Consider the following 23,940-nt stretch of genomic DNA (forward strand, 5'->3'; position numbering starts at 1 on the left):
CGCACTCCCCCGGAAGTGCGGGAGCGGACTACTTCTTTTCTATTTTGTTTGTTACTTTTTTTGTTAAAGTCACTTCCCTCCGTTTATACTGGATCATCGCGGATTAGTCATCAGTTGGGAAATAAAATGAAAAAAGCAAAAAAACGAATAGCAGTTATATAAGAACGAAAAATGTAAAAATAACCCCCCCCCCCCCCCCCCCCCCCCCCCCCCGACGATGTCATCGTCCATCCCGATGGTTGACAGCAAACATCGTCAACGGCCAATTTAAGGGACATCGCCCAACCCTACTGCAGATGCTGAGTATGGACTGCAACAGTGTCAGGTGCTGGGTATGGACTAGAGCTGTGTCAGGTGCTGGGTATGGACTGGAGCTGTGTCCGGTGCTTAGTATGGACTGCAACAGTGACGGGTGCTGGGTATGGACTAGAGCTATGTCCGGTGCTGAGTATGGACTGGAGCTGTGTTAGGTGCTGGGTATAGACTGCAACAGTGTCAGGTGCTGGGTATGGACTGGAGTTGTGTCAGGTGCTGGGTATGGACTGGAGCTGTGTCAGGTGCTGGGTATGGACTGGAGCTGTGTCAGGTGCTGGGTATGGACTGGAGCTGTGTCCGGTGCTAGGTATAGACTGCAACAGTGTCAGGTGCTGGGTATGGACTAGAGCTGTGTCCGGTGCTGGGTATGGACTAGAGCTGTGTCCGGTGCTATGTATGGACTGCAACAGTGTCAGGTGCTGGGTATGAACTGCAACAGTGTCAGGTGCTGGGTATGGACTGGAGCTGTGTCAGGTGCTGGGTATGAACTAGAGCTACCGGTATGTCTGGTGCTGGGTATGGACTGGAGTTGTGTCCTGTGCTGGGTATGGACTACAGCTGTGTCCTGTGCTAGGTACGGCCTGCAGCTGTTGCAAGCATTGGATAGGAACTAGAGTGATGGGTATGGCCTGTCCCAGATGCTGGTTATGACCAGAGGTAGCTCAGGCCATGGGTCTTTAACATTGAATGTCTATGAGAAATGGACTTTTTGACCCCCCCCCCCCCCCCCCCCCCCCCCCCCCCCCCGGCATTTCAAACATGAAGTACCCCTTGCTCCCAAGACTCCAGAATAATCAGTTCTTGCTCTTCTTTTACCTTTTGTCGACCGAATTGACCTTATTTGGTTGGAGCCAAAAGTAAGCCATTTTCTATGGGGGATGTCACTCTTACTTAGTCCATTTCTTAATACAGTCAATGTTCTTTACAGCAAAATTGTACAGTACTGCTAAAATTACTGATCCTGTCTGTGGGCAAAATCTGATTTAGTCCATTTTAGTCGACCAACAAGTTTTCTCTTCATTGAAAATGTCTCAGGAGTCTGTAATGAGCCAATAAACATGAGACATTGTAAAAACTAAATAGGCTTTTCATTTACATTTGAATAAAATGTCTCATGAGCAACATTTGCCAGACATGAATCATTTTTGGCCAGCCCTGTACATGTAGATACATGTAGATGTAACCAACATGTGGTTGATATAAAAGTAGGAATGCACAGAAGCAGCAGTTGGACATGACGTTGAAACTTGAAAGAATCAGCACGGGGCAGAAAGAGCCCGAAAAGATGTAGAAGGACCAAGTGTCGGTACTGTGGAAACATCAACAAACTTGCCAACAATACACAGGGGTTGCATTCTACAACTGATAAAGGTGGTCAACTTAAGTTTAATAGATTCTCCTGAGGGCAAGAGATACAGTTTGTAGATGAGTTTATAGAAAATATACCCAGATAAGAACTGGTTCAGATGTTTGTCTGTGCATTAAAGGTTTAAAAGAAATAACCAGAGAAAGGGGAGCTTGCTGTATATCGACTGTATTCGTCCCCACACAGGATCGCAGTGCTGTCAAACGCACGAACAGTGTACTCACCGTTTCGTCTGCCACATGTTCCTGATTATCCCGGGCTGCGTCACTGTCATTTTCACACTAAGTCGAGCATGACATAACACAACACACGGAAACAAAGGACATGCATGTCATGGATTTTGTGCTGGATTTAACCCAACGTCTATATTTAGTGGTAATCCACGGATAAATCTTTAAATCTAAAGTTGCCATGTCTCATTGAAGGCTGCAACGGCATGGAAGGAAGACAGACGGCTGCTTCTTTCTTCTAGTGCATATGTTATTGGATGTGTAGCCTGCTAATATTGCTCGTCTCGGGTGTTGGACCTCTGGGTTTTTCACCTGCATCTGTTTCCAGCAGAAAAGGGAGAGTGCACACTAAGGTGTTAGAGCTGCACAGTATGAGGAAATCTCGCCTTGTGAGATATTAGTGATCAGTATTGAGATGACAGTATATCTTGTGATATTCAATTCAATTTTATTTGTATAGCCCCGAAAGGGAAAAACGGTTACGAAAATGAATGCATAGCCCAAATTCACAACAACAGTCGTCTGGATGGGCTTCGTATAGGTAATTGAAAAAGTAAAACTTAAAATCAAAAGGTTCATGAATTCAATAGGAAAATACTAAATTGAACTAACTAAACAGACTAAACTAAACTGGACATTCCTGCCTTTAGACCCTCCTTTGCAGTAAGGAAAAACTCCTTAAATAAAAACGGATTCCGAAAAAAATGAAGAAACCTCAGGGGTGCCCACATGAAGGAGGGATCCTCCCCCAGGACAGACAGGCGATTTACCAGAGCTCATTGACAAGGAGGGGAGAGGGAAAGAGGAACAGTACATGAATCGCACTGCACCAAACAGAGGGAGCAAAATGATGAATAATGATCAAGAATAGAGAAGAGAAGGAGGGTAGAAGTAGATGAGAAAAGAAGACAGAACCCCAGTGCACCATAGTTACCCCAGCTTCAACTTCTAGCAGCCTACTTACAACTAATCGTTATTGTTATTAAATTTAATTTAAACACATTAACATTAAGTTAAATAATCTCTGAATACTAACTAGTCTGATAATAAGCCTGTCCAAAGAGGAATGTTTTCAGTCTAACTTTGAATGTAGAAACTGTGCCGGCCTCTCTTACATGAGCTGGGAGCTTATTCCATAAAACAGGGGCTTGGTGGTTAAATGCTCTACCTCCAACTGTACTTTTACTAATTCTAGAATTCTAGGAACCTCAAGCAGTCCTGCATTTTGGGAGCGAAGTCTTCTATTTGGATGGTAAGGCACTATGCGGTCTTTGATGGAGCCGGACCATATAGCAAAGGACCATATAGCAAAACTAGGGGTGCAACGGATCACAAAACTGACGGATTGTGTCATGGTTTTGGAGTCGTGGTTCGGGTCATTTTTTGGATCAGTAAAAAGAGAAAACAAGGACAAAATAACAAGATGATTTTTTTTTTTTGTGAAAAGCTTCAAAAGATACATATTTAATAAAACATATAATGTACTTCAAAGTATACTTATATGTATCACACCAAATTTTTGCTCATTGATGCCTATTTATATAAACAAAGCACAAGTGACATCGTTGAACTTAAGATTTCATGCACCGGGAGAGTCTCTGAATGATGTCATGAACCCACACATGGAGTCATGATTTCTAACGCCTTTGAGGAGCTCTTCAAATTAAATAAATCGGATCTCTCAACATCTTCCGTGTCTCTCATAATAAAGGCGAGAAAAACTTTTGTTGGTAGCTCCTCCCACACGCAGCAGGAGCATCAGGTTGAACACAACTTTGGACAAGCGTCGAGCAGCGACTTAGATGCATGTCGTAACAAAGGCGGTGGACGCAAATTTAATTGATTAAAATCATTTGCATTTTACTTCAAAGCTCAAGAGCCGCAATAGAGCGATAAAGGAGCCTTAGATTGCAGAGCTGTTGCTGTTTTTAGCTGAAATTTCACCTCAGAGTTGTGTGATGCGTGTCAAAAGAGGTATTAGTTGTAAATTTGGCCCAAGAATCACGTTTGGCTTGAACGTAGAATAGTACGATACAGTCTTTAAGCACTTTTTTGTTTTTTGTTTTTTTTCCTGTTTTCCCCCCATGATGTAAATGACGTAAATGGTAAATGACGTACTTGTATAACGCTTTACTACCGTTTTAAAAGGCCCAAAATGCTTTAGGTACTGTCCCATTCACTCACTGATGGTGGCTTTGCTCCTGAACACTGGCGCCAACCTATAACCACCAGGAGCAACGTGGGGGTTCAGTGTCTTGCTCAAAGACACTTCAAATTTGTTTTGTCATCTTTTTATGATGGATTTTCCATAATGGCCATCTTGTCCACAAAGGTGTTGACTCTCAGAACATGGAACCAGACCTTGTCTTGTGCTCTCCCGTCCCTTTGGCCTGATGTAGATCTGCAAAGGCCGGTGCCACAGAGACCATGTAGATGTTCTCACGCTTGTCCAACAAGCTTGTGCTGGTCTGGCTCTCTTTTGAGGCTTCTTTACCTCCTCTTGATTTTAAAAACACAAACTGCAGAGACCAAGAAACACAATTTCCCTTCAGTCTGAGCCAATTCCACCCTGTTAGTTAAATAAATACTATTTTTGATGTACAAAAATGATGCAGTTTATCCCAGGTGATCTTCATTCTCATTTCTTCATGGCAGTGTCAGCATCTGAGTTATTTGGTCTGCTGGCAGTAAGACTTTCATGACGTTTGCCGCCATCTGCTGGTAATAAGTAGTAAACATTTTGATGCCTGATACTTTTTTACTTGCTTTATCTTAAAATATGAGCTCAAAATACACATTTATTCAAGATATAAATGTGTATTTTAATATGGTTCTAGTAAATTTAGGCACAAAAAATATTTATTCACTATTTTAGTTGAACTAAAGCTGACAGGATTCTTTTTTTTAATTATCTGTTGTCTGTTAATAATTAAAATTAATTTTCCTTTTGCTAAATAAAAAATAGTTTCTTAAACCTAAAATTATATTAATTTCAAGATTATTGGTCAAAAACGTGTTAGGGCAACAAGAAAATTGTTTTTGCCCTTTGAAAAGTGTGAATTAGGGAATACATATTATGCTTTGATGGATTTCTTAAGTTTGAAGGCTGATAGGACAGGATTTGCCAGAGTGTTGCAGGCTCTCCTGGATGAATGCAGACTGTTTTGGAACAGTGGTCTGGAATGTTTCCAACGTGCGTCTTTGGGAAGTCTGCTTGATTGGATGCTCAACATGCGCTAATAGAGACAATCCTGTTGGACAAGAATGCTTCATGTGAAACGCATTTGCTTAACGTTGTGTTGTGTAATGCTTCAGCTTTTGCTTCATGTCAGTGTGACCTCTCTAAATGCCAGGTTAACAGAGTTTCTGCAAAAATTTCAAAAACAGTCAAACCATTGATGGAAGTTGTTTTTTCATGTCTTGCTTCTGAACTTAAATGCCTCAGGTGCTTTTAAGCAACTGTTATGTTGACTCTTTTAGTTTTTTTCACTAGGGACGTGTATCAAAGCAGAAAATACTAAATCAATCTGTTTTATGGTTCTAGTTACTTATTATGAGGAACAAAAATCACATTTTCATCAAAAATAACATTTGTTTGGATTGAAAAAACGGATTCCAAATAGATGTTTTTCTTAACTGAACAAAGGGCGAATGTTTATTAAATGATTCTGTACAATAATGGTGATACCCAGCTCTAGTAAAAAATGCTCAAAGCACTTACAGTGTGTCTATTATTCATTCACTCCTCATTCATACTTGGTGATGGTAACTACTGATGTAGCCACAGCTGCCCTGGGGCAGACTGACAGGGGCGTGGCTGCCAGTTCACGCCCACGGCCCTCTGACCATCACCAGGTCATTCATACACATTCACACACCAGTGGAGGCAGGGAGGGTGAAGTGCCTTGCCCAAGGACACAACGACAGTTGACTGGGGATGGAACCGGCTCTGCTCAGCTGTTGAAATTCACGCAGGAATGTAATCGACATATACCAGAAATACTTTATTTTGTTTACTTAAATCAGGGGTCAGCAACATTTATGGCATGAGGTGCCCATTGAAAGTGCTCACCGTAGTAACCGTGGCATCACAAACTATAATGCAAACTCTAATATAAGGAAATACAAAAAAAAATTCTAATATATCTGAAATTTTATTAAATCCAGAAACGGCAGGTCAAATAGATTATTGAGACATATGTTTGCATTAACTCAAAACATTGTTTTGATAACAATATTGCAGAAGGAAAATAGAACAGAGTTGAAATAGTATTGCAACTATGTTTGTTTGAGGCCAAAAGTACTGTATTTGGATTATGTCATACCTGCAGCAATAGGATTGAATATTTCAGAACAAAATACCATCACTATTTTCTTCACAACCCACTTCACAACTATTAACATGAAAAAAAAGTTATTTTGGCTTATTAATCTTTTATGACATTATAAGACGGGACCTGTGTAACTTCATGTAAGTTCATTCTCTTATGGTGCTTTCATTGCATGTAAAATTCCAGGTTTTTACATTTTTCTTATTTTTTAAATTATAGTAATGCACATTTTCCACAATTGGAACAGATGCGATCCGGGGTCCCGATGCCATCTTCTCTTCACTTTAACCAACAGCGGCCTTAAGTTTTAAGGCTTCCGAGACACCCGTGCAGTTCTGTGGATCCACTGGTCAGGTTTGAGTGAGCAGCCATGTTTCTTCCAGTGGTCACAGCAGGAAAAGCAGGTCTAACTGGCCTTTTGTTCTCAGCTGTTCTGTTTGGTCCATGTCTGCAAATAAAAAGTGAGCCCTCCAGTACAGCACTGATGATCAGCCTATCTGAGCATGTCTGACCGCTCTGCTGGAACAAGCAGCACTCCCTCCATCCCATTTGGACTCGTGACACCTCACAAGTTCACTCTCGCTCCCCTGCCAAAAATAAAACTGAAACAGCAAAACGAACAGGAGTGTGTGAACAAGAAAAGCACCAGTGTGAGTTGTTGTTGTTGTGGAAAGCTAACAAGAGACAAAACTCCCTAATGCAGAATCTTGAAGTGATGGAGTCTATGTCAGAGGAGACTTTATTTTCTTGTTACACAGTTAATGACACAAATTTGCACACAAATTTAACCTTTTAACACCATAGCTCTTTAACCGTTGTTTACGCAATTAATGTAATTCCATCATATTCTGTAGCTTTGCACTGACATGCAAAAAGCCGCTTTTCTCCACGTCAAAGCAGCTGGTTCTCGTTGATCTCGTAAACCGTCAAAAAGTTGCGGTACGTCAAAGAGCTAATGTTACTTAGGTGTTGCTGGTGACATCTGTGATGCTGAAGGGTTAATGCCCGTACACTTCCTGACACATGCAGAGTTCACTGGCACAAAGTCAAACTTGACTTCACTCACAACCTGTCAGCATTTGAAACCAGGCGACATGCCTCAATGTGAACCGACCCAGTTGATCCTGCACCCCAAAGCCAACATATTAACCCACAGGGAGGAGCTATGGCTTTTATGAAGACCATTGAGGATCTGTAAAAGCAATTCTCCGAGGGAACATTTGAATTGAAAATATTGAAAATTTTTAATTTGCCCTCGGTTTCTTCTTACAAAGCTTGGATCCATTGACTAGTCAATGGAAAAATGCAGGAATCGTATTATCAGGACAGACATTTAACCCCTTTGGAAGTGTTCTTAAATTGGTAAGGCGCTTTTGTGATTTCATGTTTGAGTGCTCGTGAACAAAGAAGTTTAGTGGACTTGGTTTAATCAACTGCTTGGTTGAGGATGATATTGCCTGAATTGACCAGGAAGAAACGGTAAAAGCACAACATGGGTTAGTTCCACTAGTTTAAAAATCATTGAATGATAAATCCTTCACCTCTTCAATACTTGGTGTTTCTATGTTTACAAGTCATTTTGTGCTTAGGATTTTTTTCAGAATTAAAACAAGGTTATATTTTTCAACACATTGAAAAGTTTAGTTGCATTCTCCATTAGGGGTTATTTTCATTGACTGTATATGAAAACTGGACCGAGTGATCCCTCCCCCTCGCCTTCCAAACAGGAAGGACACGCTGGTTGAACTTCTGTTACACTTTTATTGCTGAAAATAATAGTCAGAATACCCTTTCTTTTTATTTTCAATATGTTCATATTTTTCCTGGTATTTTTTTCTGTAGTACAAGTTTTTTCAAGCTATTAAGTGGAAAATCTTAGAAGCAATTGATTGACAGATCTCGTGTAACCCACTTCCACGTGGTAGGGGGTGTGAACCAACAAGCTCACTCCGCATTGGTGAGAGTGGTTGCCATAGATACGTTGACTCTGACCCACTCGGAGAAATCACTACCCACTGATGATTTCTGGCTCCAACATTGTGGTGTCCGAAAAAATGGCGACTGATTTGACTTCATTTTGTTGGATCCGGAAGTAAGCCATTTTTTGTGGGTCACGTGACACTCAATTCAGTTCTCATTACAGTCAGTATACGGTAGTACATACAGTCAATATCTCATATACAGTCATATACAGGATTTTAGTGGTTAAAAGAGGAGGTCCTCAGCTGGGTCTGTCCTTCATGTGTGTGATCTGAAACCTGAGTTCAGATAAGGTTTCAGACTGATCAAACTGTCTCAGGAGAAGTACGGTACTTTGTTTTGGGCCAAGGAGCTCAGTGTGAAAGGGTTCTTAGCCTCAGAGTAAAGTAATCCAAAAATTCCCAGAGTTAAAGACTTCCCTGTTTTTGTTTTTGGTCTTTTTTGGGAAAACCAGGTTTAAGAGGATTGAAATAATGTCTCAACTTGTTCTTCATCCCCTTCTTGGTTTCATCCATTTCATCACTTCGTCTTCAAGGCCTTGAAGAAGCAACACCACAAAGCTGTTTTGTTCTATATTGTAGCTGTAGTTATGTGATGTGTGCTGCTGACATCTTGGCCAGGTCACCCTCGCAAAAGAGATCTTGTTCTCGATGTTTTTTACCTGGTTAAAAGAAGGTAAAATAAACAATAAAAAAGCCTATACTCAAGTTTTGATTAGTTATGTGTACAAACAAACAAGTAAACAAGAATGAATGTCAAAATAAACATCAAAGAATCCAAACGGAACATTCTTAGAACATTCTAGTGCACTATGGTCACATGTCTTTGCTACATTCAAAGTGTTTCCACACATTAGACTGGAATGATGGACTGATCACTTTTGCTGACATCACATGTATGTTTGTTGTCCGCTGTGATGCACTTGCTTGTATTTACCTTATCGTAAAATAAGCTCCACAGCTATAGTCCAACCCACAACTCAGAGGCAACTTTCTGATGAAATACTGCATTTCTGTATCTAGGTCCTAGAAAACCGCTTTACCATTTTATAATAGAGCAACAGATTATCAGAATGGGTCTTTTAAGACAAAAAAATTGAGGAAACAAAGACAAAACACTTTCTGATTTTGGTTTCTAGACTTAATGCTTCATGTTTCTTTCCTGTGAATTGTTGTGTTGCAGCCTCATGGTCGTGCTTCGCTAATGGACATGAATGGAGCTGCTTCTCGGTCTCCATCTGTCCTCCTCTCGTGTCATTCTTCTAGCCACGATTGCTGCTTTTGCAGCGTTTTCTGTGGGCATCACTGCAGACGTGCTTCTGTTAGAAACTTTGCAGCGAGCTGCACATCCTGTGCTGACTTCCTGCTTCCTGTGTTGCTGTACACCTGGGCTTGGGTGGAGGCCATGTATCTCACAGAAAATGTTCAGAAAATTTATCCAAGCATGTTCCTCAAATAGCAGCTTTCTTATGTGCTGAACGACTTTGAATAGACTATTTTAGGGATTTTTCTTGCCCTTTTTTGTGGGGTTGCAAGCATTGAGGGCTGTGTGTTTCCTGGTATGACTCTTGTGTGCGTCTCCAATAACCCAATGTGTGTCTGTGTTTAGGCTTTACAAGTCTCCACACATGCATCTAGTTTAGTCCCAGTCAGGGATTGTTCCACCTCTTCCCCAATCCACCAGCCAATCCTTTCCCTCATGTTAGTTGATGCCTGCCCTCGTGACCTCATCCAGCCAATGGGGTGGCTGCTGTGGGGGATGACGTCTCCAACTAGCTGCTTCCCTCCAGCAGCAGTGGAGCTTCATTTTCTGCCCTGTGCTAAAATGGAGGCTGCTTTCTCGCCGTAGCCCGGGCTGCCCTGCTCTCACCCATCTCCCGGCTCAGCTCCTTGATGTTGGCATGCGCTAGTCCTGCTGGGGGCACGGCGCCGGACATGCCCAGCTCCAACGGGCCTTTCCAACCTGTGGCCCTCATGCATTTTAGAGGTGAGAAGAGGAGGTCCTCTGCTGGGGCAGTGCTGCTTGTTTTTCTGGAGCTGCTAACTTTACTTTCGTGCAGCGAAATTCTTTTGTTGAGAAGACGGAGGGCGTTTAGCACCTGAAGATATCCGTCACGGTCTGAACAGGAAGTGTGTGTTTGTTTGCTGAGACGCTGCCTTGTCAGAGGCAGAGTGAGAGAGTGAAACGGATTACTGCCCCCCCTCCCCCATCTGCTACGAGACAAGTGATGTCTCATTGTTGTCGGTCAGTGTGTTTCAGGCTGTTTGTGTGTGATGTGATTTGACACGCGCATGTGTTTTTGCACTACGTGCTATTTGCCAGATGAAAATAAACCTGATGACACTTTTTTACCATCAACCAGCTATTTTTGATTAGCACTGATTGAAACAACTTTTTCATTCTGTTCATAATCGAGGGCTTTCCCTGTCTCCTTGTGGTTACATTTGCGGTCCACAGACATAGTAAATAGCGTTTGGTAATGTGAAGGGCTGGGTTCAAAATAAAGTCCAGTGGCAGCTTTTTTTTGCTGGTTTTTAACATTAGACTTCCTCCTTATTTTAATGCAAGTTTCCCATTTGTTCAACAGTCATGTAGAGACTGTTTTTCATAGCAGTTGGAATGGAAAGTTTGAGACTTAATCTCGTTGTTCCCACTCGTGTTTTAAAGGAGCGCTGTTCTAGTAAGCAAGCTCCTTATAACTGTGGGTTGTGGCCAATCATCTTTTGATCTATTGTCAAAGTGTTCCTAGTTGTCTTTGAATTGTGGTTTTGTCAAGTTTAGCCAAAATCATAAAACCTGTGTCGTTTTCTAGGACATAGTTTCTAAAATTTGCCTCTGAGTTGTGGGCGAGACCATTAATCCAAAGCAAGACCAGCCCCCCTTCCCATCACCCACGACTGAGCAGTGTTTACACACTCTCCTGCTAGCTTACAGCTCTACTGTCCAACAACCAAACATTACTGGTGCAACAACAATTGCAAACAATATCAGAGCTACCCAGCTGTACAGCTTTAATCCAGGAAAACAAAGTCGTACATGGATGTATTTGTCTACAAGTGGCTGCATCAGAATAAAGGCGAGAGGGGGCTTGTGGCCCGCTGCTTAGCCAGTGTATTTTCTGCGTTAAAAAATTAGCTATTTTTCGTTCGTCTGCCTCTGATTCACAACTATTTAGTTAAATACTCAGATACACAATTGTTTACTTTATAAGTCCTTTATCATCAGAAAAATGACACAAGAACATTTAAAAAACACAAAAACCTCAATTTTCATTGCAAAGGGTCTATAAAAAAGTAATAATTCATGTTACTCACCACTTGATACAAAAAGTAACTAAGTTTGTTTCTAAAAGTAACTAGTTACCTGAACACAGAATTTTTTGTTACAGTAAAAAACAGTTTCCTTCAAAATTAAGAAAATCAGTTTTGTCAAGTCAGTGGAAATGAGAGAAATGGAGATTTACTGGTATATAATCTTCAATATTTACTACATAAAAAATATTTTGGTCACAAAAAAGCAAACATTTAAAGGGCTTATATGTACACAGGAGCCTTTCGAGGTAAAATGTTACGCTCTGGTCCGTCTGCGTATGAAGCCTGCAGCTACACAGCATGTCTTTGAATATTTTAGGCCTGCCCAGAAACTCTAGTGCTGTTGTATAACAAGAGCTCAACAACCGTTTGGTGCTCTTGCTTTCACTTTTAGTACCGAGCAGAAAGGCGTAGGTGGAGCAGGCCTGAAGTATCATGTTGTATGAGCGGTTTGGACTAATTTAACTGCAGATGTTTTTTTGTTTTTTTCAGTAAACTTGGCAAAAACTTTACATTTCCAAACACGTTCTAAGATCTGAACACATGTTCAATACAATTTTATTTATATAGCCCAGCATTACAACAATAATCATCTCAGTGGGCTTCATACCGGTAATTGTATGATAAACATTAAATCATAAAGAGAATGAAGTCATAGAATTCAATGGGTAATTGCTAAACTAAACAGAATAAGCTAAACTGGGTATCCCTGCCCTTAGCCCCTTCTTCTCTGTCAGGAAAAACTCCTTAAAAAACAGATTCTGTGAAAAAAAAAGAAGAAACCTCCAGAACTCTTAGAGAAGAATTAGCATATCTAACTCTACAACTACATGTTTAAATAGTACAGCAGATAGTTTTCATCCAGATGGGTGGGGGGCGCCTGGGGGCGTGAGACGACCCAGAGGCAGGATCCACAACCAAGTACAGGAGCAGAGATGAGCCATATGACTTTGATAACCACACATCAAAGTTTGGAAGAGGTGTTGGATTAGAAAAGAGGTGTAATTGTCAGTGTTGGATGGACCTTGAAAGCAGTGTTGACAATGGAGTTTGTTCAGAGTATCAATAGATTTTGTGTGTGTGTATATATGCTTGGTTGTGGAATCTTTGAACACAAGCAGTAATGTCTGAATGCACCTAAAGGTTTGAACATCTGCTCTAAGGAAACCTAAAGTCTAAAAAGAGGCAGAGAAAATGCCGTCACTTTTGTCTTGAGTTGGACCCGATGATCTGATCTGATCTTCTCGTGATCTGATCTTTTCTCTGCACAACAGAGATTTCTCTGAATTATTCTGTGACTGCTTGAATTCTGATTAGGTGACAGCGCTCAACATAATCTTGGTTTCAAACAACTGTTTTAATTGGTTAGCAGGTTAGAGTGTCTGAATCAAGCCAAGCACTTGTATAACAGTAACTGAACAGAATATGTCCCCCAACATTGTAGAATCGCCGTTGATTTTGTATTGTTTCCTAAAACTTCAGTGTCAACAGATTGACACTCAAAGACAACTCAACACACTATCAGAAAGAGGAGGGAGATGTAAAACATACTAATGGTATTCTGGTTTAGTTCAGAAAACATGTGCTTGTTTTTTTCAATAATAATTCTTGTATTTCACATTTTCAAACCTCAGTTGATACTAAACAAATAATCATAGACTCAAAAACTAAATGATATATTTTTGCTTTTTAAAGTAAATATATTGAGGAAACTCTCATCCTTTGGAGACCATGGGATGGTACAAAATATACATAAATTACAGACAGAAAATACCAATTTGTGGTCACAAAATGATTGAACTGTACAAGTAAAATGTTCATTTGTGGCCACAAGAGTTACATTGTACAAACAAAATAGCTTATCATGCAAAATACTAGTTAGTCGCCTCAACTTTGTAAATTCTCTAAGATAAATGGGACATAAAATACTCAAGAGAAGTACTTCAAAGAAAATGCTAATTTGTGGCCACAAAATACAGATATCGACCCCGTCAGTAGACATCTGGGTAAATAAATCGAGCAGACTTTTGCCAGGAAAGCAACCTGGTAAACACTATTCTGTGTAAATAACTCACGGAAATGATGATTCCTGTTCAGAATGCATTGTAGCTCCTTCCCAGCCTAAAATGAACTCGGTCTTCTGTCCTTCGTGTAGCTTTGCTCTTTTATCAATTTTTTCACCCAACAGACCACATATTATGTCAACAGGATTAACCCTTTAGCATTGGAGCTTTAGCTTCAGTGTTTTCAACTACCATAGCTCTCCAACCGTTTACACAACCATCGTAATTCTAGTGGATTCTGAAGCAGAGAAAAGCAACACTTTCCTGTCGTGAAATGTTTACACAATAAATGTCAATCAGCTGATTTTGTCGCAGAGAAAAGCGGCTTTGCGCCGTCCTGCAACGTTTTATGTTGGTAATGTGTCGGACGGCAATACAAAGCCGATGAGCAATATGAGAACATGTGAACGGTCATTGTTGGTGATAGAGCGTGTCTCATTTAGTTATGGCTGGCAACATATCCGTTGTTAAAGGGTTAGTTAATAGCCTATTGCATAGGCATGGTGTAATTAAGGCTACAATTTGTTTATTTTTTGTCCCATGTCAAAAGTGCTCTGTACATTACAGATTGCTCTTTTTAATAATTTTATAAAATACTACTGCATGACATTTTCATGACTTTGCTTCAAATCATTTTGGGATATTTGTTGGTCTTGTGCATCAGTCATTTCAAATATTTGTTGGGTATAAACTGGTATTAAAATCAAATATGTAAAACTTTCACCTTGAGTTCCAAACTTGTTTTATTTTTTATTTTACTTTTTCTCTGCACATAATGTGCATCCCTAAAAAGAACTCATGAATATTTACCACAAAGTGTGTTTAGAAACACACAGTGTCCCCTACACTGTGTTGTACTGAGCAGCAATTTGTCATTTATTGTTGCAGTGAAGCAAATTAATAAGCCAGACGGAGCATCCAGGCTGCAAAAACAATCATTTAATATTTATGAATAGTAATGGAAGATGATGAGGATGCATGCACACAGGTGGGGCTGATTTAAAGCCTTTGCATTATTAATGTTCACCTGATTCACTCTTTGACGTTCTAAATGATTGATTTAGCATTTGCATGCTTTTTGTGGTTCGGGAGGATCAAGGCAACATGAAAGCCCTCCCCCCATCTATCTACCCCTATGTGACTTTCCCTTTTCCCTCAGTGGAGGAAGGTTTTTTTGTAGTGATGCTGAATGGAAAGTTTGAATTTGTTAGTTTGGCAGAAAGCTGATTGTGTTATGGCAAAGTGAGGAAAATCACTTTGTTTTTGTTTTTCTTATAAAGCATTAGTTTGTGGTTTCTTTGTGTATTTCTCAACACTGACATTCCTTTTGGTGTTTCCTAGATGTCCCCCCCGAGGAAGAGGAGAAGCTCTTCATCCAGAAGCTGCGTCAGTGCTGCGTCCTCTTCGACTTCATCTCAGACCCTCTGAGCGACCTGAAATGGAAGGAGGTGAAGCGGGCGGCGCTGAGCGAGATGGTGGAGTACATCACCCACAACAGGAACGTCATCACCGAGCCCATCTACCCGGAGGTGGTTCATATGGTCAGTGCGAAAACGCAGGCTGTCGCACACCGACGTCTACAGACGGTGCCCTTTTGTGTCCAACCTGACGGGTTGTGATCTAAATAGAGCAACTCTACAGAAAAATAAAATGGAAAATAGATGACAGCTGCTAGGCTTGTTTCTACTTAGCTGTTGAAGTTTATTTGTTTATTTATTAATCATCATTAGTTATCATATAAGTTACATAAAAACGGGCTAAATCATATCAGCTGTTAAAGTTTTTCAAATCTAAATCAGACTTTGAATCTAACATAATGATTTGGTGTTTATGAAAAAAGCTTACGTCATAAATTAATTTGTTTTGCTCCTTTTGTGCCCCTTACCTGTTTTCATTCAAGTCCCACCCACTTTGGGGCCAAGTCTATTTTGATTGGCTACTAAGGCTAGGTAATAAACCAATTTGAAATTTGTTGTTACAGAAATTGTTATTTTTGGGAAAATCCGGATTTTATTTTCTTAACACTCTGTTTTCTTGGGCTTCCATTGTTCCGTTTCTCGCTATGCGCAGACGTTCAAATCCCAGCTAGCAAAGAGGAGCTGCTTCCCAAAACAGGAACAGTTTCTTCTGTTATATGGAACTGGTTCAGTGTTGTGACTTCAATAAAACACACGCTTGCAATGCAAAATCTGTTTCAAGGCTGTTGCTACAAAAGTGGGAGTACCACAAATTTGTTTCAACACCTGAAACAGGTACGCAGTCGAGTGTCAGAAATGTTTCTCTTTCTGAGATGCTCAAGCAAGCTGCAGCTCACACAACACCTGCTGCATTATTTTACTCTGTGTATTTAGATGCACTTTGTGTTTCATGCCAAATTCCAAATGAGGAGTTAAAATGAACTATTTTCTGTTGCATATATTCTGTTAACAATGTGCATTAATTAGCAATTTGACAGGTGGGCCAGTGAGTATATATAAAGAAATTTAATTTCTTTAATGAAATAATTGTAAATGAAGTGCAAACAAAAAGTCTCCTTTTTTTTTACAATGAAAAAAGATTCTTAAATATAAATCCCTTTAAATAAAACTTAATGAATCTTTTTTCTCATCATGCCATGTTTTGTTTTGTTTTTTTGAGCTTTTTTTTTCAATTACAGCTCGTTCTGAGCCGGATGTCACAACATAGAAACATTCAGAACAGCATTCATTGTTGTTTTTCCTCATTTTAGAAAAAAATATACATAGCTAGAAAAGATGAGACCTTAAAAGCTTCCTAAAAACAAAAAAGCAAAAATTGTTTGCATCAGCCATTAAAGCATTAAAGGTTTCTGTTTTCCTTGTTCATCAACAGCGATCCAAACGTCTCAGTCAGAATGAGCTCATCTAAATGTGTTTCCGAGTGTTCCTCAGAGGTTTGGACGTGGTGCCAAACGAAACTCCTCTGATGATGATCACAGCATCAACGCTGCTCTGAACTGCAGCTTCCTCCTGACCTTTTAAAGGCGGCAGCTCCTTTGAAACCATCCGACTGCTTTTATCTTTAAAGTACAGAGCCTGATGCAACCAACTCCTCCATGCTATGAAAACCGTATTAAGTTTTGTGGGTTTTTTTGTGGGTTAAACATCAACATGTTAGTGTTTTGGCTCTAGGAGGGGTCTATAGATGGAGTCCATGCTCTTTTTTTGTTGCAGGAAATTAACACATTTCCACAGAGAAACTATGTTTGGTGGAGAGTTGTCTCTGTTTAGGACAGACAGTTCCTTACAGAATGGTCCAGAAGGTGAGAAAATGAGCAGCAATGAGTAAAAAGAGAAGTAAATTTGTACTTAAGCATGCATTTGCTATTAGATAAACACATCAGGTTTGTATTTTAGCATAAAATAACTATAATACTGGAAATCTGTCGCAGTTAAGAGAATCGTTGTACTAAAGTCATTCTAAGAATAAATGTGATTGATTTTTGCTTTTTAAATTATTCTTTAAATTAGGCATGTGCTCCATGGGCCATTTTCAGTGAATTTATAAACCTAGTGATGAATACTGTGATGCTTTGGGGCATTTATGGGTCCCTTGCGGTGGTGTGAGCTGCCATTCAGTTGGATTTCACGGGTCAACCAATCTCACGCAGAGTTGACTCTTGGATTTTATTTTGGAAATACCGGTAGCTAGGTTCTGTCTGGCCTCAACTTCCTGTCTGGGTGATCCTCATCATGGACTTGGTTTGTTTCACCAATTATAGTGTTGTATAACAGTGTTTTGTGTACACCACGAAGAGGCCGTGCCAGAGTCCATCTGGCTCTTTTGGCACCTGTGATCACTCTGGTGCCATCTGGCCCGTCTTACAGAGGTGTGCTTAAGAATGAAATACTGGTTGCTCTGAGAGCAAATCGTGATGGATCTTGCTTCCTACAGGAGAAAACACTGCCCCCTATTGTACGTCTTATTCTTGCCTGGACACTGATAGCAAAAGGAGTTTGATTGGAGCTTGGAACAGCGAGTAATCAACCCAACTGGTTCACTATGAGTCGCCCCCATGACTCACAGACAGAAACGTGACTGAAACTGGATTTGGGACTTGAGATTTCATACTTCCAGGACAAAAAAAAGTTCTAAAGAAAGTGAGAACAGCTGTGGAGCAATTTATTTGGGCTGAAGAAGTGCTGCAACACCTAATCATATTGTTAGAGCTGCATGTACATTCTTGATAGAAAAAGAGCCCCTCTTTGTGTGTTCCATCGTCTTCATTTTTCTGGTCTGAGCTGGTATCTGGATCTAAACTGTACAACTGGATAGCTCTGATATTGCTCACCAGTAACGTTAGCTTGGGGGTGTGAGGGACTGTAAGCAACCTGGAGAGCGTGTGACAAGATTGGGTGATGGTAAAGTGCGGTGAAGTTTCTCCACGCCAACGATCCCGTCCACAACTCAGAAGGGAATTTCTAATGAACTCCTGCCGCTCTGTCCTGAAACTATGTCCAAGAAAACAACAGGTTTTCTGACCTTGGGTAAAAAAATAGCAAAATTATAATTACAAGACCACAGAGAACACTTTTAGAATAAATCAAAGATGATCGACCAGGTTTGGTGTTTGGAACCCAATCAGGCTGGACTCTGCCTCTATTCTCCCTGTCAAATCGATCACTGCAGTGCATAAGTTCTTACCAAAAACTGTGTAGGGTCAAAGTGAGCTATGTTTACCTTTCAACCTTGGTTTGGTTGACCTGTGTGGTTGGTGCGTGCTGTGGTACCCTGAATGGTCATTTAGATCTGTGGTCTCTGTTTTACAGTTTTCGGTGAACATGTTTCGGACGCTGCCACCATCATCCAACCCCACCGGCGCAGAGTTCGACCCGGAGGAGGATGAGCCCACGCTGGAGGCGGCGTGGCCTCACCTACAGGTACACAAGGTCCTTAGTCGCACATTCAGGAATATCTGCCACACACTGATGTGTAATTATGGCTCTTTCTCCACAGCTGGTATATGAATTCTTCCTGCGCTTTCTAGAGTCTCCAGACTTCCAACCAAACGTAGCCAAAAAGTACATCGACCAGAAGTTTGTAATGCAGGTGAGCATTGGTAGAGTCTGATGGTGTGTAGGGTGTTGTTCAGAGTTTAGTAAAGTATCTGAAACCTTTTTTAGCTCCTAGACTTGTTTGACAGTGAAGACCCCAGGGAAAGAGATTTTTTGAAGACTACTCTTCATCGCATCTATGGGAAGTTCCTGGGTCTGCGAGCGTACATAAGGAAACAGATAAACAACATTTTTTATACGTGAGTGCACTTAAACCTCCAATTCAAGTCTGTCTTGGGTTTTCACAGTTTTTTTTTAATCATTAAATGTTTTCCTTTTTAGATTCATTTATGAAACTGAACATCATAACGGAATAGCAGAATTATTGGAAATACTTGGCAGGTAGGACTTTCTATGGAGCCTCAGAAGGTTCTGTTTGTCCACCTGCTTCAAATAAACTGAACTTCTTTGATACTGTCATCATCTTCTTCCAGCATTATCAATGGGTTTGCGTTACCATTAAAAGAAGAGCACAAAATCTTCCTCCTGAAGGTCCTGCTGCCTTTGCACAAAGTCAAGTCTCTGAGTGTGTATCACCCCCAGGTAGATATTGTCCCCTTTGTCTCCCTGCTGCATCAGAAGGGGGTAGTGGAGATAACCGTGCATGTGTGTCTTTCACAGTTGGCCTACTGTGTGGTGCAGTTTTTGGAGAAGGACAGCACACTCACAGAACCGGTAAGTTGAATGCTAGCAACAAGCTCTTCACTTGACAGAATGACGGCTTTTTGTCGCTTTAGTCGGGTCACCATATGGACAACACATTTCTCATCTTTTATTCAAATAAAAAATGGGAAAGCTCATACTTGGGAAGATCTCAAATTAATTTTTATGACAGATTTCCTTTAATAGTAGGCCAAAATGTGTGCTTTTTGTGCCCAAATTAAGATTATTTTCTAATTCCTAATCTGCAAAGTCTCAACCATCCCATGCGTCAAAGAAAAAATATTACGGAAAAAAATGTATTTGTGCTGTTCTAGTCTTGTTCATTCAATCATTCAATCCCTCACAGTTTTATGCGATTGTAAAAAGCAGAAGTATGCATTTACAAGGGTTTTTCTTTTTTTCCCTGCTATGCTAACACCGTTTTGTTCAGAAACTGCGTGCAGACTTCTTTTTTCAGCAGACTCCTGGCCAGTTATAACACTTTCTGTTTTGTTGCGTTTACTTTTGCTTACAGATGTCCAACAACCTTCACAGCTGTGTTTGGCAAAATAAAATAATAAATTGAATCCACTGCCACATGAAAACACGAAAACAACTTATCTGTATGTCTTCTAAGCAGAATAATAGACACGTTTATGAAGTTCACCAGGGGAGACCACCAAACCTACCATGTGCACTGCTGATCATCCTCATTTTGTGTGTTTGTGTGTGCGCAGACAGTCATGGCTTTATTAAAGTACTGGCCAAAGACTCACAGTCCAAAAGAGGTGATGTTTCTCAACGAACTGGAGGAGATACTGGACGTCATCGAGCCTTCAGAGTTTGTGAAGGTCATGGAGCCCCTCTTCCGTCAGCTCGCCAAGTGTGTGTCCAGCCCGCATTTTCAGGTTCTGGTCCGATCTTTTCTGCAGCGCACGGTTTCTTTTCTTTAACCGTTTTTTGCTGACATGCTGGTCTGCCACCAACCGCCACTAGGTGGCTGAGCGAGCGCTCTACTACTGGAACAACGAATACATCATGAGCTTAATCAGCGACAATGCCGCCAAGATCCTGCCCATCATGTTCCCAGCACTTTATCGCAACTCCAAGAGCCACTGGAACAAGTGAGTCGACTGTGGAAACGATGCAGTCTTGGTCAATACAAGCAAAGGTTGACGGGCGTCTCTGTGTGTTCAGGACCATCCACGGTTTGATCTACAACGCTCTGAAGCTCTTCATGGAGATGAACCAGAAGCTGTTTGATGATTGTACGCAGCAGTTCAGGGCAGAGAAAAGCAAGTAAGTCAACACTCTGTTTGTTTTCATGGCATTTTTCTCCTGATGGCAGACATATGGAAAAGAATTTTAGATTTGATTTGATTTGAAATGGTTTATTTCAAGCAATCAAATAAGAATAATGCACAAAAACATTACAATCATCGGTTATACATTCATACAATGACCTATCAAACTGAGGATAATTATACATATTAATAAATATTCCTTGAAAGGGAGTGGAAGGAAGTGAACTTAAATAATCCCACCCTGTTATACCGTAACCATTTCATTACATGATTTATCAATATCCAGTTTAAACTCCGTTTCAGAAAATGTCTTTATTTAAATTGTTATGGATCGACGGTTTGTTATGGTGACGGTTTAGATAATTTGTCAAAGAAATACATTTCAATGCAATTTTTTTTAAATGACAAATCGTGTAAATTTGTTAACGTAGTGAGCATTGATGCGCCTTAGTTTTCCCAGACAGGCCCTATATAGTGCACAAAGTATCGACACTTATTTGAGGCTCATATTACATTTTAAAGATGAAAACAAAAATACACGAATTAAATTAACTGTGTTACTCTTTAACGTGCCGTTTAGTTAAAGATGAGCACAACTAGTGGCTTTATCAGATTTCTGTTTGGCCAAGGATGACGCTTTTCACTCCGTCCTTAAAGGTATCACCTCCTTTTTCTCGCCACTTCCCTCCATCACTCTTTTTCCATTGTTTGGATTTTTACATCACTTCCTGTGCTGTCTCTTCTGTTTAATATTTTACTTCTGTTATTGTATGGTTATAATATCACATCTCCTTTTTTAGATTTAAAGCATAGCGTGAGAGTGAGGTTGCATTCTTTCCTGTCAGCTTTTTCTGTTCTCAACGTGTTCACGGCCAACGAAATACTTAATCTAATTTGTTTTAAAAAATTTATTTTACAGGTTTTTTTTTTCCAAACCTTTATTTTGTTAGATTTTTAAAAAATTTGAGTTCTCAGAAATGATGTTCAGAGAAAACCCACGTTTGAATATTTTTAAAAATGTTTTTAGATTTTTTTATTGAGTTTTTAAGTACCCTTTTTTTTTTTTTTAAGCCTTAACCTTGTCTTTTAGTTTAGATTTTAAGATTTTTCTAACCGACTGGATTTGGTAGAAATCCTCACATTTACATCACGGATTATTCTGCGTCCTCAGAGAAAAGGCCAAATGGAAGGAGCGAGAAGAAGCCTGGATCAAGATTGAGAACCTCGCAAAGTCCAACCCACAGGTGAGAATCACCTGCAATGTGGAGGAGGCGGGGCCCCGTTCCACACAGCGCGTGGTGATCTTTGCCTATCTCCTTCCTGCACAGTTCCTGGTTTACGTCGAGCCGGTGGGTCCAGGCAGCCCCATGGAGGTGGAGGCGGACGGGCTGGTGCTGGACGACGTGGGCCTGCTAAAGAAGACGGCGCAGGAGGAGGCCACACAGGTGAGAGGCCTTCTTTAAGGTGTTCTAGAACATTGGAGGACTAGGACCGGGTTGTTCAGGCGGTGGATCCAGAGGAGCAGAGCTTTGGTAGTTTTCTGTGGCTGTTACTGTTTCTGCTTCTGTGTGCAGATCCAAAGAGATCAGCGGCGAGAGCGCCCACTGGTGAGGAAGAAGTCGGAGCTCCCCAAAGACATCTCCACTGTCACGGCCTTGGAGATGCACCGCAGAGCTGAGGAGATGGTGACCCCGCACGACGGCCACTGAAGGAACGTCTCTGCTCCACCGCCAACTTCCCCAGATGGGCCGCAGAGGGCCAGCACGGAGCTGTCCTGCCGCTCGCTGACATCTGTCGCCCCCTGCTGGTCACAGAGACGTCTGCAGGGCTGGAAGCTCCTGGGCCTCTTCCTCAGCTAAGATCTCAATGTTCACTCTCCTGAAGGGGGGCTGTGCTGCTCCCTTCTGGTCATTCTTCTCAGGTGCTCTGTTCTGAGTGAGCTGTCCAGTCTCCTGGCCCCTTCTTTTGCCTCGTCAGGTGCTTTTACAGTAGCATCCCCTCCGATCAAAGCACATATTAAGTTTTATTTTACTTTGTAAAAAGCTTTTATGAGTTTTTGGATTTTCAAAACAAAATCTTGAAAAAAAGAAGTCCTAAAAATCATCCCATCCTTCATGAATCTGGAGGAGGTGCAGCAACCTACAAGGTGCCAACTGCTTCCATTACTTGTAAAGGTTTGGTGCGGCTGCGCAGGCCAGGTCTCAAACTGACGGATTTGTATTCTTAGCCCCTTTAAGGACAGACGAGCTTGATGGAAAAGGTTTTAACATCAGCCTTTCCTTTCTCAGTGCCTTTGTCGTCAAAGATGTCGCCTGGTGTGTGTTTTCAGACTTCCACCTTGTTTTTGGGTCTTTTTTTTTTTTTTTGTGTTTTCTGTCAGAGTCGGCAGCAGGACTCAGTTTGCCGCTCTGGAGTTTCACAGGCAGGGATCCCGGAGGGCGACATGGTGTTTTCCCCGAGCCGCTTCAAGCAAAAGAAGCACTTCCTGATAAAACTTGAATGAAGAGAATAGTAAAAGCTGAGCAGTTTGCTCGTCTCACCCAGCCCCTCGCTCTGTCACTTCCTTCAGGTTTCCGTGGTAACCCCGCTCAGTCTGTCCGGATGCTCGTCTATTCCGTCGTCTTCTGTTTGTGGGCTGAACACGTGAACTTTGACCTCCATGTTTTCATGATGATCGACTATCAAACCCCCTGCTTCGCAGAAGCTAACACTCCCTGGACTTTTTATTTTTATTTTTGAAGAGGTAATATTACAAGTGTCCTTTAGTGTCTGATACTAAAAGGCGTCATTTGTACATATGATGTACTTTTCCGTTCTAGCTCTAAATAAATGGTAGATTTCATATTTTGTACAGAAGTTTTGAGCAGACAGTTTGTTTGTGGCACAAAACATTTAGAGAGGAAGTTAACCTGGAGGTTCCTTTATTTCATTGTAATCTATCCTCTTGTTTTCTTCATCCTACTGCATTCATGAGCTTTTCATGTGGGCTTTTATCCAGACCTCCAGTGTTGTACATCTACCTATAAACAACAAATAAAGAGTGTTTATATTTTCATCCTAAAAGGATTCCTGAGTCCTTCACTGACAAACACCATCACACGTTTAACCATTGACTGTATATGAGAACAGGAAGTACCCGCTGGCTCCAAAAGCCGAAATCCCATTGACTTCTTATGAAAAATAAAGAGCTATTCCTCAGTCAATATTAGGGGTGTAACGATTAATTGACTTGACTGATAAATCGATTTCTATTCCTGTGATCCAACTAGATCGATCTGTCTGAGGCAACTTGTTAACTGAATCGACAAATATTATAAAATGTTTTA

At 40.9% G+C, this 23,940-nt stretch overlaps 1 protein-coding gene across 4 annotated transcripts in view; it reads left to right on the forward strand.

Annotated features, from left to right (window-relative positions):
- Window positions 1–23,677, forward strand: part of LOC101169753 (serine/threonine-protein phosphatase 2A 56 kDa regulatory subunit gamma isoform) — a 30,702-nt gene extending 7,025 nt beyond the window's left edge. Inside the window, exons 1-14 of one of the 4 annotated variants that reach the window (XM_011491963.3) lie at window positions 9,989–10,208; window positions 14,938–15,137; window positions 18,384–18,494; window positions 18,571–18,663; window positions 18,738–18,868; window positions 18,951–19,010; window positions 19,103–19,211; window positions 19,290–19,343; window positions 20,048–20,218; window positions 20,307–20,434; window positions 20,508–20,609; window positions 21,786–21,858; window positions 21,943–22,059; window positions 22,189–23,677. In XM_011491963.3, the coding sequence (XP_011490265.1) occupies window positions 10,115–10,208; window positions 14,938–15,137; window positions 18,384–18,494; window positions 18,571–18,663; window positions 18,738–18,868; window positions 18,951–19,010; window positions 19,103–19,211; window positions 19,290–19,343; window positions 20,048–20,218; window positions 20,307–20,434; window positions 20,508–20,609; window positions 21,786–21,858; window positions 21,943–22,059; window positions 22,189–22,323 (1,578 nt within the window). In that variant the 5' untranslated portion in view covers window positions 9,989–10,114 and the 3' untranslated portion in view covers window positions 22,324–23,677. Of the gene's footprint in view, window positions 1–9,988; window positions 10,209–14,937; window positions 15,138–18,383; window positions 18,495–18,570; window positions 18,664–18,737; window positions 18,869–18,950; window positions 19,011–19,102; window positions 19,212–19,289; window positions 19,344–20,047; window positions 20,219–20,306; window positions 20,435–20,507; window positions 20,610–21,785; window positions 22,060–22,188 lie in introns of those variants that run through there. The other 3 variants (XM_011491962.3, XM_020714457.2, XM_020714456.2) reach the window with 3 other exon arrangements.
- Window positions 23,678–23,940: the final 263 nt, after the last annotated feature.

The sequence above is a fragment of the Oryzias latipes genome, chromosome 24 (genome assembly GCF_002234675.1).
Source record: "Oryzias latipes chromosome 24, ASM223467v1".
NCBI lineage: Eukaryota > Metazoa > Chordata > Actinopteri > Beloniformes > Adrianichthyidae > Oryzias > Oryzias latipes.